We start from the raw sequence: 16904 nt of genomic DNA on the forward strand, positions 1-16904 counted from the left end.
ATCTTATCAACAAAGGCATCCTTCTATGGACTTGCTTGTACCTCCCTAGAATTTCATTTTTCTCCTGCTTTTCAAAGCCGGTTGGTTCACCACCACCACCCTCCCCTCACCCACAAGCTCACACACAAATGCCAAGAAATGAAACATTCTAAACATTTTGTATTGAAGCAACTAGAGGATAAAGATCCAAAGATATATTTTCAAATGGAAATCACTGCATATACCAAACCTAATAACCTGCCAAGGCTCCCTTTATGCAAAGTAGCATTACCTTCACCGTCACTGTGCTTTCCCTAGAAATGACTGCATTTCTGTTTGGTTTTCTCCCCTTTATAATTTAAGGTATGTCTCTGGGATCCTATATGAAAGTGGTGGGGGGGATCTTGGTTGATGATTCTGTTTTACATCCTTGGAGAAATAAGAGATAAAGTAAAGAAACAAATGAGAAGTTGTGAATTAAGAGAATATCTCCACAAGAAACCCTGTATGTCAGTTCCAGTCCTTGTCAGCGCCCTGATGAAACCATGTCCCGCTCAGCTCTGTGTCGCAGATATGGAGACAGCTAAGGCTCTGGTGTCCGCCGGCTTACAGGTGTACTTGGGCGGTGGGAGGCACTGGCAGGAGGCTGCAGAGCAAGAGGAAGGAGGAAGCCAGGGTATTTCTACCCCCTGACCCCCTCTGCTGAGTCCAGGTTGGACGGATGCCACTTTCATTTCATGGCTCCAGTTCCCACTGCCAGGCCCCCATGGTCCCAGTGTCCTCTGGACAGCCCAGCCCCTGGGCTCTGCTAACACTGTGGCTTCCCTTTGTCCCTTCAGCCTTGGGGTGAGGGCAGCTTCCTGAGGTTGTTAACCCCTGGGTTACCTCATGCTCCTTTTTGGTCTTATCTTCTTTGTAACCAATTCCCTATATTTAATTTTATCCGTTCTAAATATTCAAAGTGGTTTCTGTCTTCCCAGTTGGATCACAACAGACACATCCTGGATATTTAGAAAAACCTAAATAATGCAATGACTCCCTGTTTCTTCCAGATATATTTTTTTTATGGACAGAGGGGGAAAAAAAAAATCTAAGTGTACCACTTTAAAAAAAATGCCAACATCACTTGTTTAATCTCTTGAATTTAAAATTAAAGTCACCTCCAAACCTTTCCAGTTTTTCATTTATGGTTCAATGTTTCTGTATTGCTGTCTCTTAACACCATCTCCATGACGTTGAAATTTTATACCAGCTCTTTTACTATTCTTCAGAAGGCACAAAAGTGGACATTGCGTTTTTCCAGTGTTTCAACTCATTGTCATGCCCTCACTCGTGGCCATCTCATTGGTGGGTGGGTCCCGCTTCACTTTCTCATTTTGCCAACATGTCCTCTCTTCCTAAGTCAGCTTCAAAGAAAAGTTGTGTTTGGACCACACATTAGGCTTTGTTTAACACATTCAAACCAGGACACACTTTTGATTCAATAAATAAACCATCGCTCTCAGGGGCTCAGCAATATTTATTTGGTGCCTACAGTCTACATCCTTGCAATACATGTTATGGGAAGAGAAACATGAAGGAGCACATGTAGCCCCTACCTGGTGGCTGGGGAGAGAAGTGCCATTTGGCCTTCAAGGGACAAGGATCCAGAAAGACAAGGATCCTATAGAAGAAAATGCAGTCACATGGAAAGATTTACACTTAAATGCTATGTGGGGATATTCCATCCTGAGAGGACTATGTGAACAGACTAGTGTTATGACCAGGTAGGAATGATTAAGAAATACTTTATGCAAAAAGTAAGCTGTAAGCAGAAGAAAGGGACCAGGCAGCTTTCGTGGGGACGGAGGGATAAAATGGCATTTCCTGGTAGGGGTGAAGCATACAGAGTCTTAAAGTTACATGAAGTAAAGAGCAAACTGACTTAACTAGCAAGGAGCAAAGAGGAGAGAATCAACGGTGAAGCAGAGCAGGGAGGCAGGGAGAAACAGAGGGCTGGTGTAGAGTCCCGGAAAAAAAGCGAGGAAGAAATTCGATTTGCAAGACAAGAGGACTCTGAGGGTGAAGATAAATAACTTTCTTCTAGCCTTATCTCATTTGTGGATTTAGACCAGGAAACATTAATGTGTTTGGGCTTTGGAGAAACGTCTCTAATATGTGAGAACAGAATAGAAACCTGGGTATAGCAGCCTGTTTATACTGAGGCCGCTTAGATGCTTGGAGGTTAAGTGATTTGACAAGTTCAAATGGCCTCCATAAAGGCGGAAAGCTCCGTCTTACAAAGCATTGCTTAGTGCTACTAGCAGACAAAATATTGGACCGAATAGACAACTGGCCCAATCCAAAATAACATATTTTTAAACTGATGGTTACCAGGTTACCAGAGGGGAGGTGAGGGGGGGGATAGGTGAAACAGGTGATGAGCACTGGGTGACTGAGATAGAAACTTTAAAAAATGGCGTATTTTTCAGTTTATGTCTTTGTGGCAATTCATTTCCTTTCCCCTTGTCCCAAGACCCACCCCATTGATGCTGGTCTCATCCTCCTTTGCTCTACCCTCTACCCTGGTGACAGAAAATCTGTATATAACACAGACTTGATCATGACATCCCTGTGTTTAAAATCCATTGATGCTTCACTACCCAAAGGATAGGTCTATTCCATGACTACGGCATATAGGTAGGGTTGCCAGATACAGCAAATAAAAACCCAGGAGTCCCGGTTAAAATTTGAATTTCAAACAAGAGATTTTTGAAAAACTATGCTCTGTCCAATATTTGGGAACATACTTATACTAAAATTATTTGTTATTTCTCAAAATTTAACTGGGATTCCTATATTTTATTCTAACAGTCCTATAATGGGGCCGACCCTCATCTTCCTTTCTAGGCTCTTCTACGCCCTGCCCCCCCCCCCCCCCCCCCCCCCCCCCCCCCCCCCCCCCCCCCCCCCCCCCCCCCCCCCCCCCCCCCCCCCCCCCCCCCCCCGTGCCCAACCTTCCAGTCATCTCTAGGACTCCCACTGGGGCTTTACTCACATTCTGCTCTTGTCTGAACTAGAGTTCCTGTCCTTAAATCCAGGACCTTGAGGAGTGTGGAACTCAGGGAGAAGAAATCTAGTCAAGTGTCACTGCTGTCGCTCCTGGAAGCCCCCTCCGGCCAGTGCGGCAAAGGGTTCGGGGCCTGTAGGTTGTAGCTCTGCTGTTGCGGGGGGCAGCAGGGCTGATCTTTTCAGTCTGAGGAGGCTCTGCATGTTTCCAAATAACCAAGTCTTACATTCTTAAAATAACCTCCCTTCCAGCTTTATGAATCCAACCCTGACTCGGGGCTCCCTCCAAAAGTCTGGTCCTTCCTGAGGCTGCTCAACCCCCTTCCAGACTGATTGCTGCCTGATTCATATGGCTCCTCGCTCATTCCAGACACGTGTTTACAGGTGTCCAGCTCGTGTCCACACCAGACAGAGCTCCCCAACAAAGCTGCTTTCATAAAGAACGCCTCAAACGATAATGTTTGTGCCAAACTGGTTTCCTTCGCTTTATAACAGTGTCTATGTTGTAACCCCAGGAAACCTGACCCTTGGATAAACTACTTTTGAACTAAAAATCTACATATTGTGTTGAAATTCTTTGAACTCGGACATGTAAACTCTAAACCAAGCATCGAGTATATTTCCTATCGTGTTAGAGGAGTGTGAATAATGAGTTTAATCAAGTTACTATTTGTGAGAATATGCTGACCTAGAATTTAAAAAAATCCCCTCATCTGAGGAAGAGTTCCTTCTTGACATCAAAGAGAGTGTTTCTCTACTCTGAGATGGCTGATAAAAAATGGTGAGAGTGTGAGTTCCTAGCAGGATTTCTCTGGATAAATAAGACAATGTTACAAAGTTTTTACCAGTGTACCACTAGAAGTGTCAGAAATTGCAACAACAACAACAACAAATCTGCACATGTCTTTAGATCCTTCCTTCCTTCTGTCCTCCGGCAAGGAGCTTCACGGTAACAATGATAACCCCTTTTCCCTTTACACTGAAATCTCCACAGAAAAACATTGTAAAAGCCTTCCTTTTTTGACTTTAGAAAGCATTTCAACATCAAAATAATTATTAAGAGGCTAAGGAAGTTGTAGCCCTGGTCAAGCTGTTATCTGCTGAAGCAGAGGCACAGAGCAGAATGTGAACAGCAGCTGATTAAAGCAAGTAGGCCAGCCCCGGGTGTGGAAGAAAAGGTAGGGCACTGCCTGCAATACGAGTTGAATTATCTTAAGCTATGTTTAGGTTCCAGCATTGAATAGCTTTGTAAAGAATTAGATTCCTTAGAAGCACTTCAGAGCTCTCATGACGAAATATAGCTGCTTATTCATTCACGTCCTTGAATTTTAAACTTCTTTGGTTTATAAATTAAATAGCAATAGTAGAAAACAAATATGTATAAGGACAACCACATCAGTCAAACTGATTGGCGCTGGTATTATATAAAACTCTTCAGAGAAATCTAGATTTGATGTTAAAGTAAAAGGAAAACCTCATTTTTGAAAAAGGAGGACAACGGATTCATGAAAATATTCCTTGTCCCCTTTTGGCATTTCCCCTCCTCATCCTGCCCATGAAATAACTGAATATATTTCCTGCAGTCTATCAAACTGCTTTCTACAACTTGCAAAAATTAAGGGATATTACTGGATTAAAAACAAGCAAACACTGTGTCAAGCAGCCATGATGTGCCATGTTCAGAAAATATGCTGTGCTCATTTTCATTGATTTATTTCAAAACTTTTCTCAGTCAAAGGGTCCTTGGAGGTTTAATAACTTCCCGCTACAGACTGTAGCAGATGGATTAGGTGCGATTGGTGAAATAGAGCCATTAACATATAAACCCCTCGTCTTATCGAGAATACCGATTTGAAAGTTGGTGACAGGACCTAAAAAAAATCATCATTTAATACCATTATTTTCAACAGCTTTTCCATTTGACATGGATGCTTTAGTGATTTAGTGCCATGTCTGTAAAATGTCAGGAAGATTTATTGACATGAGGCAAATCAATTCATATTAGAAAATAGGAACAAGAATTAGAACATCCCTTTTCCGATTGACACTATTCACCTGTTCTAAGCAGAGGGGATTGAAGTAATAGCTAATTAGCATCTTCAATTTTTTAAAAAAGATTTTATTTATTTATTTGAGAGAGAGAGAGTGTGCGCACAAGAGAGCATGAGCGGGGCGGGGGGCCGGGCAAAGGGAGAGGGAGAAGCAGACTCCCTGCTGAGCAGGGAGCTAGATGAGGTCTTGGTCCCAGGACCCTGGGACCACGACCGGAGCCGAAGGCAGCGCTTAACTGACTGAGCCACCAAGGCACCCCTAGCATCCTCAATATTAACATTAGAATTATTTTTTTCTTAAATTACAATCTAAAGTAAATAGCAGTTTTGCCTGGGAGTCATGGCAGAGAATGAAAGCTACTGTATCCATGGACAGCAATAGTTTTCTGTTCCATCAAGCTCAAGTAATAGTTCTATCAATTACCATGTAAGGAGTAGATTTCTAAGTGAATCCTGCATCTTCTCAGAGAAAGAAATACCAGTTTATTGAACCATATCAAATACAGTCACAATGAATCCCTCCTGCCATGCTGATGTTTCCTTCCGTGGAAACAAAGCTTACGAAAGTAGCTAATATTCTGTTGCGCTTAAGAAATTAAGTTCACGTGTTTCCTCCAGCACAATTACCCTAGCTGGCTACGAGAGTTATCAGTGGGTTTGATATTACTCCCAAGCCAGTGTGATGAGCGCTGTGCTAGGGGTATGCTCAGAGCGCTCAGAGAGCATAGAGGGGTTCACCTTACTCAGGCAATCCAGGAAGGTTTCCCGAGGTGTCTGGGAGAACAAGTAGGAGTTCGCTGAAGAATGAAGAGTTATCCAGACAGAGGAAACAAAGAGGAATAAGAAAATGGTAGGGAAAGAAGAACCAGATATTAGGTGTCATTGATTGCCCCACTGAGAAGCTTTACCTGGCAGGCGGTGAAGGTCTGTAGAGAACATTAGTTACTTTTATATTCTTGGCATCTATGTTATAGGAAGGCAATGGCACCTCAACTTTCCTTGGAGAACCATACCAATTACTTATAGTTATCTGAGCATTTAACTCTAGACTAAGAACATATGAAGAGGTTTGTCACCAATGACTTATCCACTGTAAGAGTTTTATGCATCATGTTCTAATGACATACAGATTAATTTTCACTATTTACTACCATAGTTCATTCATGGTTCTCCTTTTTTTACTTATCATGACATTTACCCATATAGCATACACCTATATAGCATGTATCAGGCAGTAGGTATGTAAAAAATGAACAATTACTTTCCGGACCTGGCTTAGCAGGAGTCGCCATCATGGGAGTCGACATCCGCCACAACAAGGACCGAAAGGTTCGGCGCAAGGAGCCCAAGAGCCAGGACATCTACCTGAGACTGCTGGTCAAGCTGTACAGGTTTCTGGCCAGACGAACCAACTCTACCTTTAACCAAGTCGTGTTGAAGAGGTTGTTCATGAGTCGCACCAACCGGCCACCTCTGTCCCTTTCCCGGATGATTCAGAAGATGAAGCTGCCTGGCCGGGAAAACAAAACAGCTGTGGTTGTAGGGACAATAACCGATGACGTGCGTGTCCAGGAGGTGCCCAAACTGAAGGTGTGCGCGCTGCGTGTGAGCAGCCGTGCCCGGAGCCGCATCCTCAAAGCTGGAGGCAAGATCCTCACCTTCGACCAGTTGGCCCTAGACTCCCCCAAGGGTTGTGGCACCGTCTTGCTCTCTGGCCCCCGCAAGGGCCGAGAGGTGTACAGGCATTTCGGCAAGGCCCCGGGAACCCCGCACAGCCACACCAAGCCCTACGTGAGATCCAAGGGCCGGAAGTTCGAGCGTGCCAGAGGCCGCAGGGCCAGCCGAGGCTACAAGAACTGACCACAGATCCTGCCCTGTTATTAAAGATTTTGAATGCTGAAAAAAAAAAAAAAAGAACAATTAATAGTAATAGTACCTGCCTTCAAAGAGTATATAGTTTAGCAGCAGATATGAGAAATACAATCATAGTGAAATTATATTACAGTGAAAGAAATGCTATTATAGACATATGTAGAGGATATTGTAGAAATACAAAGGAGTATCTGAAAATGAAACCATCCAACTGAAAGGGGCCTAAGAGGACAAGGGAAGGCTTGCAGAAAAATCAGAGCCATGAGCCATGTCCAAAGGACAAATTAGAGGGGTGGTGTAAGGTGGCAGGTTGGATGAAGAGGGGAAGAATTCCCTGTCAGTTCCCTCTATTTTCCCTGTTTAGGAAACAGTGTTTCAGTATGGATGGAATACGGGGTTGGTGTGAGCATATGGACAAAGCTATGTGAGAACTAGAGTGGTTGGTAGAGCTTTATTCCTTGGGGGTCAAGCAACTGACTACAATATATAGGTACAATAAATTTGGGTCTTGACTCCAAATCTGAAAGGGATATTTATCATACCAGTAGACTAGAGGAGGACAAACCTCAGAAGGGGAAAAAAACTGTGGCGAGTTAACTGCAATAGAAAATTCTAGGGACTGCGTTGCCAGCATAGGGCAAGTAATTATTGAAAGTTTCCCTTTTTCCTTTCCTATTCTCTGCATCCACAAAGTGCTCCATTGCCTTGAAGAAACTGAACAGGCAAGTACACAGATGTTGAATAATTCATTTGGCCTATTTCACTTAGTATATGTATACATTGGCTTTGCTTGGATATCCAAGAGGGAATGTGGATTAGACCTGTTCACACCATTGATTTGGGTGTGACTTTTTTGGCGGCTGACAGTTTGAGTTCCCTTATTTTTCTTCTTGTAAGTCTCCTATCCTAACAACCATCATTTCTATGATCTGAGACTTTCCAACATATCTAATATGAGAGATTCAGAATCCCACAAAGTGGAATGCAGTTTTTCAGGCAATAATGCTTCCTCCAGAACTTGGCAGAAATCTTTTTGGCACTAGAAGCGAAGGTAGAAGAGGTAGTCCATGGTGGATTTCCGGACTCAGAGTAAGAGAGAAGACTGAAGGTCCTCCCAGGGCCAGGTGTGGGAGATGCACTTTTCTTCTTTCAACCCAGGTATGACATTTATTCACGTTTTATTCTTGTGTCTTTGGTTTGAAATGCAAATGTCATCAGGATATCAAGAGAAAGACATCTAGAAAAGATGTTTTAAACCTCTTTTGTGCCTAGAGATGTTTAAATTCTTCCCACAATTTATGTTTATCTCTGGGGGATCATATTTTTAAGGAATTGGCGGCCTCAGTCTCCTCTGTCTCCAGGAGAAAGCCACACACATGAAGGATTTTGTGAGCTCAACAGACTTGACTAAGGATTTAGGGTAGGGGGTAGGAATCACAGGAGCAGTCCAGATAGCCCAGAAAAAACAGGCTTTTGCCCTCCCCTTGGCTTCATTCTTTCTCTCCACTTCTCCCTTCTCTCACTTCCTTCTCTCGAACAACAGAAAATTCTCCCTTTGTCTAATGTATAGCACTTTAACATTCAGTTTTTGAAAAGCTTTTCCTCTGCCGCATTTTCTACCCAATACAGTGGTCCAAGAGGAATTTCGTGATAATGTTTTTCTCCTTACAATAGGAATTGTATTCACTCTCAAGGTATGTTTCTTTCCCATACTCTGAGCTTATTATTTCGTATTTTTCCCTAACCCCTCACTTTTCTCATATTTCCACTGGGAAAAAACAGGCGCCATCACCAGAAAGCCTCCCTTATCTTCCAATGATGAGTCTTAGAAGCTCAGCTGTGTTGGCATTGATCTTTGCCTTCTTTCTTCTTGTTAAGATTAGGAAGTTTCTCTTTTCTCACAAAAGCTAAAAGTTTATCGTATTTTCTGCATGTCTCCTCCTTTGCTTTCTTAAGCTTTTTACTTTAATTCCTTTCTCCAGCATCACTGATTTCTCTTGGCCAACTGGATCTTTCCCATCCCTATATAGATTTTCTTGTGTCTCCCATTTTAAACAAAATTGAAAACTAACTTATGTCCTTCTCTAGCTGCCACACAAGTTCATTATTCCCTTTTACACACAGAAACTTGTAAAAGCCTTATTTATGCTGTCTTCATTTCCCCATTTTCAAGTAACTCTTCTAGCTATTACAACACACCTTCCCCCTTTATCCTACCACTGAAAGTTTGTCAAAGGCACCAGTGATCTCCATGTTGTAAAACCCAGTGGCCACTTCTCTCTCTTCCTCTTCTGACTTCTTAGCAGCACCTGACAAGTCGATCACTTCCTTCTTTCCGGACACATGTCTTATCATGGTTTCTGACTCCATGTTTGCCTAGTTTACCTCTTAGCCTTCATGCTTCTCTTTTTCAGTCTCCTTGACTGACTCCTTCTCCTCTGTCCATTCGCTAAAAGAATGGATTCCATAAGGTTTAGCCTAAGCCCCCTTCTCTACTCCCTTCCCATAAAATATCACCCCATCCCATGGGAGTAAACACTGACAGCTCCCAAATTCTTTCTTCCATCTTCAAACTCCTGTCTTTGCTCCAGGCTCAAATAGCAAAATGTTTATTTGATACTGTCAGTTGGGGAAACATTAACACTATTTCTTTAAATTTTTATTTTTCCCCTAAAATCTATCCCATGTCCATACAAATAAATGGTATCATCACCTCAGCAGCCTAAAAACAGAAATCTGTGAATTATTCCTGAGTTTCTGTCTCTCATTCTCCAGAAAATGACTCTTAGCAAGTTTTATTAATTCTACCTTGAACATAAATGAAAATCTACCCATTACTGATCTCCACCCAGGCCAGCATCACCTTGTGCCTCGTGAAATCTCACAAAGTCCTAACTAGTCTCCTTCTTCTCATCTTTTTTCAATTGATTTTTAGTATCCAGAGTGATCTTTTAAATGCAAATTTTATTAGGGGCTCCTGGGTGGCTCAGTTAAGTGTCGGACTTGGTTTTGGCTCAGGTCATGATCTCAGAGTTGTAGGATCGAGCCCCACATAAGGCTCTACTCTCAGCAGGGAGTCTGCTTGAGGTTCTGTCCCTCCCTCTTCCTCTGCCCCTTCCCCTGCTCACTTGCTCTCTCTTTTCTCTGAAATAAATAAATAGATTTGGCTCAGTTCGTTAAGCGACTGCCTTCGGCTCAGGTCATGATCCTGAAGTCCCGGGATTGAGTCCCGCATCGGGCTCCCTGCTCAGCAGGGAGTCTGATTCTCCCTCTGACCCTCCCCCGTCTCATGTGCTCTCTCTCTCTCTCATTCTCTCTCTCAAATAAATAAAATCTTTAAAAAAAATAAAAAAAATAAAGGAAAATAAATAAATGCAAATTTGATTAGGCGATGGCTTCCTATGCTTTCCCAAAGCTTGGTTTTGGCCTCTGAGTCTCTACATTACCACTTACTTTTATAAATACAACTTGTCAACTCTGCCATTCACTCAGCATGAGCCAGCCCCATGCTAGCCCTTTCTTAACCCCTTAATTAAATATGCTAATTTTCTCCCGTCTTAGGGCCTTTGCACATGCTGGTTCTTTCACTTGAAATATTCATTCCATGGCTCACTGCACTTTTGTTTTCTTTTCCTTCAGGTCATCCGAATGGTCTCTCCTAGTCATCTTAGGCTCCCATTCCCATACTCTACCACTGCCTTCTCTTTGATTCTTCTACAACTTCTAGTTGGTTTTCTGGCTTGTCTTTCCCACAAGCCTATTGCTTTGTAGAGCCTTTAAACTTGGATGCCTAGGTCCCACTCAAGAGATTTTGGTTTGTGTAACCTGAGGTGAAGTCTGTAGTCAAGATTTTTAATAGCTCCCTGGGTGATTTTAATGGGCAGCCAAGACTGAGAACCACTCCTCTGGACCAGTGCTTTTCAAAGTATGGTCCCCAGTCAACAGCATCAGTATCATCTTGTTAGAAATGCATATTTACAGGCCCCACCCTGAACCTACCTAATTAGAATCTCTCCAGGTTGGGGCGCCTGTGTGGCTCAGTTAAGCATCTGCCTTCGGCTCAGGTCACGATCCCAGGGTCCTAGGATTGGGCACCACATTGGGCCCCTTATTCAGTGGGGAGCCTGCTTCTCCATTTTCCTCTGTCCCTCCCCCACCCCCCCACCAACCTGCTTGTGCTCTCCATCTCAAATAAATAAATAAAATCTTAAAAAAGAAAAGAATCTCTCCAGGTGATTCTTATACATGCTAAAGTTTAAGAACTGCTACTCTAGGGGCGCCTGGGTGGCTCAGTTGGTTAAGCATCTGCCTTCAGCTCAGGTCATGATCTCAGGGTCCTGGGATTAAGTCCTGCATCGGGCTCCCTGCTCAGGGGGGGGGCCTGCTTCTCCCTCTCCCACTCCCGGCTTGTGCTGTCTCTTTTTATCTCTCTCTCAAATAAGTAAAATCTTAAAAAAAAAAAAAAAAAGAACTGCTACTCTAGAATAATGTCCACAAGGGTTATCCTTTGTATGCAGATATGGTGCTGTGTCTTTGGCCTAGGAGGCACAATGCATATTTGAATCAGTAACTGAATAATCTATAATAATCATTATCAAAAGATGAATAAATTACATAATAAATGATGCAAGGTCTGAATGGCTTTCTCTTGCAGAGTTGAATGCAGGTGATCTGATATCAACATATTTTCCTTTACTAAGACCTAAGGATCAATTTTTTCTACTAGACCTCACTAAGAGAGTATGTTATATCAGAGATAGAAGAGCAGCAAATAGTGTGAGTTTCTGAACTGCTGCCCCAGCAATTTCCTTTCTCGGCCTCATTTATATTGTTCCCAACACCATAGCGCTGGGTGTTTTGACAAGTGTGGTATTTTCACTTCTGACTTCCAGATTCAGTTCAAAGGTGGCAAAGTGGAGAGGCTTATTTATTAGATTTCATCGGTAACAGATTAGCACACATGTTTATTTTCCTTTAATTTCCCGGTGAGTGGGTCACTAATGGCCTGCCCAAGCGAATGAGGGGATGCCTGCCCTTTCCTGGACGAGCTTCCCTGTGCTGCCTGTGAACAGTCTTCTGTTAGAAGCCCAGTGTTGTTATTATCTGCATCGCCTCCCTGGCACCATCTGGAAACCTCACCATTCTCAGAATGCAAGGTGCATCCGCTTCATTCTTAGACATTTTATCATGCTCAGAAGGCTCAGGCACCGGAAGACTGTCATGATTGTCTCGCTAGAGAAAGAAAAAAAAAGATTATCTACTCTAATTCAAGTATGAAGTTGAAATATAAGCTGAAGAAAAACAATGATATTAGTTCAAGCTGCTCAGGAGTGAATTATACCTCCCCTTGGAGAGTGTCTCTAACAAATAAACCAAAAGCTGCTCCTGAAGGTGGATGCTAACTCTGTAGCTCAGGCTTATTTCTGGCATTATTCTCCATAATGCATCACTCTCCCAGACCCCAGGGAGAAATAATGCTAGAGCTCTATGTTGGCCAAAAGGGCTGTGCCTGCAATCTCCTCCACTGCCAGGGGCGCCCTGGAGAGCTTTCCTCCCACTCACAGGGGCCTCCCTGGTGCACGTTTCAGTGGCTTTCCTACAGGGCAGTAGCGGCAGTGCTTTGAAGGACACCGCAAGGTCTTGCTCAAGAAAGATGTCCTCCCTTCCCCCCGCTAGTCTTTGGTGGCTGCAATTCTTAGCTGTCATCACTCTTTAAAAGGCAAGAGTATGGTACCGTTTGTGGAAATTTATCCTTGACTATCTCCTTCTGTTTTCTTAGTTTCTATCTTTTTAAGATTTCTGAGGATTAACTTCACATAGATAAATCAGTGCAAAATATTGAGAAAAAAAAAAGATCCAGACATGGGATCTGCTTACTCCACTCTGTGAATCAGGCAAAACAGATACCTTGTGCTGTATAACTAATAGAATTTGTACACGCTCTGAAAAGTAGCACATGCCTCCCATGTGAAGGATAGAATGGGGAGCCAGCTGCTACAATGAGAATATACTATGGAAACCGATCCTGCTGCTAGAACCTTCCAGAAATGATAAAGAAGCATATTTAAGACTTAGCTCAAGGGATACTTCTCCTACGCAGACTTTCTCCCACTCCCCTACCCCCAACACACACTCATACACACACACACACACACACACACACACACACAACCCCAAGTAAAACTGGCTACACCCTCTTTGGTGCCATAAGGGTAGGATTTTTTTTTTATTAATCTTTGTATATCCAGTGTCAAGAACAGTAGTACTCACAGGGTAGGTGTTTAGAATTTTTTAAATAAATGAATCAATTTATTAAAATGGTCCAGCAATAGGAGTAATTTGATTTTCTAGGTCATGTAGAATGAGTGTTGTGTCTCTATAAGTTTTATTTATTATATCCTCTATTTATGGATGAGAAAATTGAGCTTCATAGAGATTAAGTCGTTACTTGCTCAAGGTCACTCAGCTAGAAGATAGCTGATGTGGGATTCAATCCACATTCGTCCTCCCGATAGTCCTAACCATTACATCATATTGCCCTATTATTGAAGCCACTTTTCTAACATGCATTATTTTTCAGATCTAACCCAAATAAAGCCCAGTTGATGTAAAATAATCTTTGTAAAGACAGAAAGATTCTTCCTTTGATGATTAAGCTTTCATTGCTGGCTACAGTACCAGGCTAGAAATGAAAAGCTTTAGGTTATAGGGTCAGGTGAATCTTTTTTGAACTTGGTGAACAGGGGCAAATCATTGGATCTTTCTGAGCCTTCGTTTTCCTATCTTTAGTTAGAGAAAATAGTGCCTATCCTGTTTTAGTACCAGCGTAGAAAGGATCATATAACAATATGTGAAAATATTCTGTGAACTATTAAATGGCATAAAATGTTAAAAAAGAAGGACATATCATCAGAATACTGCATAGTGGAAGACTGGGTTGAAGTTAGAGAAATATTTGAATCACTTAAAAATTTTTTTTGAGTCTATATATGCATAGTATATATACTATATATACATTCTTATAAATCTTTTTAAAATGAAGATAACTTTGGGGTAATTTATGGGGTCTTTTTAGTTGAGGTTTTCTATTAATTCCAACCAAGGAGACCCAATGGATTCATTTGCCAGCCAGCCTGAAATGAGGGGCCTTGCGACCATGTGGCCTGCTCATTTAAGCAGATGGAGTAACACATTCAGTGCTAATTAAAATCTTCAAAGGGTCTTCAAAGGGTAGCAGTAAATACTATGTATTTCCCTTATTTAAAACACTAGCAGATGAAAAGTTTTTTTCTTAATGAATATAGGATTCCCATCTGTTATCTTTACAAAAATGCACCATGTAATGCAGAGGAAAAAATAGAATTGAAAAGATTGTGTCATTCTTTTTCTTTTACAGTAAGCCATTCTTTTCTAGAACCAGATGATGCTTTTTTTTTTTTTTTGGTCTTTCCTTTTTTTTTTTTTGCTATCATATCTCCCTTCAAAGCCATGGGAAACTATTAGTTGGTCCTGATAAAACATAACTGAGCAGAACTCCTGGCTGCTCATGAGTGAGCATGGTGTTTTTCACCATGCTATTTTCAAAAAACATGGTGATAATACCAGAGGTTGGCTCACACAGCACCCACCCCAACCCCCTACTAGTTTGTCTTCTTGTGTTAGAGCGTCTGGAAAGCTTAGGCCTGAGTGTCGCCGATGTGCAGCAGCTAGGATGCCTCCAGGCAACCGTGCAGACTTCCACGCAGTCCCGCGTACGAGAGCCTTGGATGTGCATGTGAGCGGTGTCGGGAGAGAGTGGCTCCATAAGCAGGCAGGTACCTAGCTGAGGGTACCGGTTCTTCAGTGGCAGCCACAGTAGAGTTTCTGGTGTCTGGTCCCAGCATGTGAGGTGGCAAGTGGTGGACAATGGGGACAGCAGTGGCCTTGTAGCCACACAAATTCCATGAGGAAACTGGGCATTTTTCATAGTTCTGTCTGTGGCTGAATACATACAAGTGTGTTTTTCCAGCCCTCCCAGAGAAACTTGTGAGCTACCTAACATCCTTTTATAAACCCTTCTCTGTTCCAACTAGCCAGAGCCGAATCTGTTGCCTGGAAGAGTCCTGACATTTATAATTAACACCATGTGGAGTTTTAACATAAATCTATTGATATGCCTCAACAAACATTGCTAGTTGCCTAACCAATATTCATTTCCCCTCTTTCTTATTAACAGAATCCTGTTTTGTAGGGGGTAGTAATGTCCCTGACTGAAAAATGACATTTCCTAGCTTCTCTTCCCATTAAACATGGCTGTGACATAATTCTAGCCAAAAGGATGTCAGCTGGGGCTATTTGTGTAAGCTTTGCTTCCCTAAGTACCACCCTCTTTCTGCTTTTCTGCCTGAAATATAGATGAGGCAGTTGGAGCTTCAGCATCCATCTTGGGACCATCATGGAAAGGCCAAGAGGGTGGCAGAGAACCTGCTCTGCCATCCATGATCCTCAGTACCGATGCCAGCAACAAACACCTGCACTACCACCAGACTTCTTCTCCCAGGACAGAAATCCATCTCCAATATCCATTTTCAAACACTATCACACTGGGGATTAAAGCTTCACCATAGGAGTGGGGTTGGCCCACAAATACTGGGAACAACAGCTATTTTAATAACACAGCTACCATACTAGGTAGACTGCCCCTGTCCTATGTTAGGAGTCTGGGCTAGGTTACCAAAGAACCCCTCAGTTCCTTTCCTCACTGGTTGTTCTTTCTTTCTTTATTCTTTCCCAAAGAAATTTTAAATTAGTAGGGAGAGGGATCTTGCCCCTTTTCTAGAATATCACATTCATCTCTCAAAGAACAAAAAATAGAAGCCACAGGGAGGCAGACTTCAGCTCAGCTCTCTCTCTATAAAAGACTACTGTGCCAGAGCTCCCCAAATGTCACATATGCTTAATTAAAGGTAATGAGTTCCCATGACCTAGGGTGTTTAAGCACAGGTTAAATGATCTTTGGGAGGAGATGGTCAAAAATTAATATCCAAATACTAGACCATAATCAAAAAAACCCTTAAGTCCCTTCAGTTCTACAGTTCTTGGATCCTGTGTCAATATCTCTTTCACAAATACTTTGCACTTGACTACGAAGAACTTGTTTGTTCTGTTTACCCCCTGCCATCTTTGTGATGAACATCTCACCCCTCAAATGCCATGTGTGTGGTGGGTATCCTCTTTTTAATTGGGTATGAAGGACGGCTTTGGGAAGGAAGTGAAACTCTGAGGCCAAAGGTGAAACAGCTCGCTTTTTGGAGACAAGAGCAAAGACGGAAGGAGACTGATGAACGCAGAAAGAAGCGTACTGAGTTAATTAAAATGGGAGTTGGACGTGAGGAGATCATGAAGTGGAATTAGTTTCAGTTCCTAGAAAAGAACCTGTATCTACAGACTTGCAGGCATGGGGACCAGGTGAGTATCCAGCTTAGGGTGCCAGAGAAGAACCCAGAGAACAGTTTCAGCCTGTCACCCGGGAGAACGTTCTTAGTGTGAATTTTACTTTCCTCACACCCTTCAAGCTAAAAATGCTCACTCAAGGGCAGAGAAGCACAATGGGGTAAAAACAAACCACGCTTACGCCTAACAGTGCAAAATAAGAACCTGTAATATGCTAAGTGTTTGCAGCTGCTAAGTTGGGATTGCTTGCCTGGACGATGTAGTTTTTTGCAACTCTAACTAGTTTGGTCAAGTATGATGTTCCTAAGGACTCATTACAAAGACAGGGTCCTGAGTGGGCTTAGGGGTCTGTGCTGTGTTCCCTGGCCTTCTGGTCAGGCAAGTGAGGTCCTTGACTAACACGGGGAGCCTCCTGATTGTCTCACACGTGCTCTTCTGTACATGATCAACTCTGCTGTCTCCGGCAATAGTCACCTTTGGTCCAGAGATCCACCACATTTCTGCCTGCTCAGCCCCGGTGTT

At 42.7% G+C, this 16904-nt stretch overlaps 1 protein-coding gene across 1 annotated transcript; it reads left to right on the forward strand.

The window, feature by feature from the left end:
* The first annotated feature begins 6344 nt into the window (after positions 1-6344).
* LOC113911908 (ribosomal protein L18-like) lies at positions 6345-6992 on the forward strand. The gene has a single exon (XM_027574841.2). It carries the CDS (start codon positions 6372-6374, stop codon positions 6936-6938), a length of 567 nt encoding a protein of 188 aa, XP_027430642.2. The 5' UTR covers positions 6345-6371; the 3' UTR covers positions 6939-6992.
* The last annotated feature ends 9912 nt before the right edge of the window (positions 6993-16904 follow it).

Source organism: Zalophus californianus, chromosome 12 (genome assembly GCF_009762305.2).
Source record: "Zalophus californianus isolate mZalCal1 chromosome 12, mZalCal1.pri.v2, whole genome shotgun sequence".
In the NCBI taxonomy this organism is placed as follows: domain Eukaryota; kingdom Metazoa; phylum Chordata; class Mammalia; order Carnivora; family Otariidae; genus Zalophus; species Zalophus californianus.

Excerpts from the sequence above, each read along its gene's own strand:
- LOC113911908 (XM_027574841.2), top strand. The coding sequence starts at position 6,372 with ATGGGAGTCGACATCCGCCACAACAAGGACCGAAAGGTTCGGCGCAAG.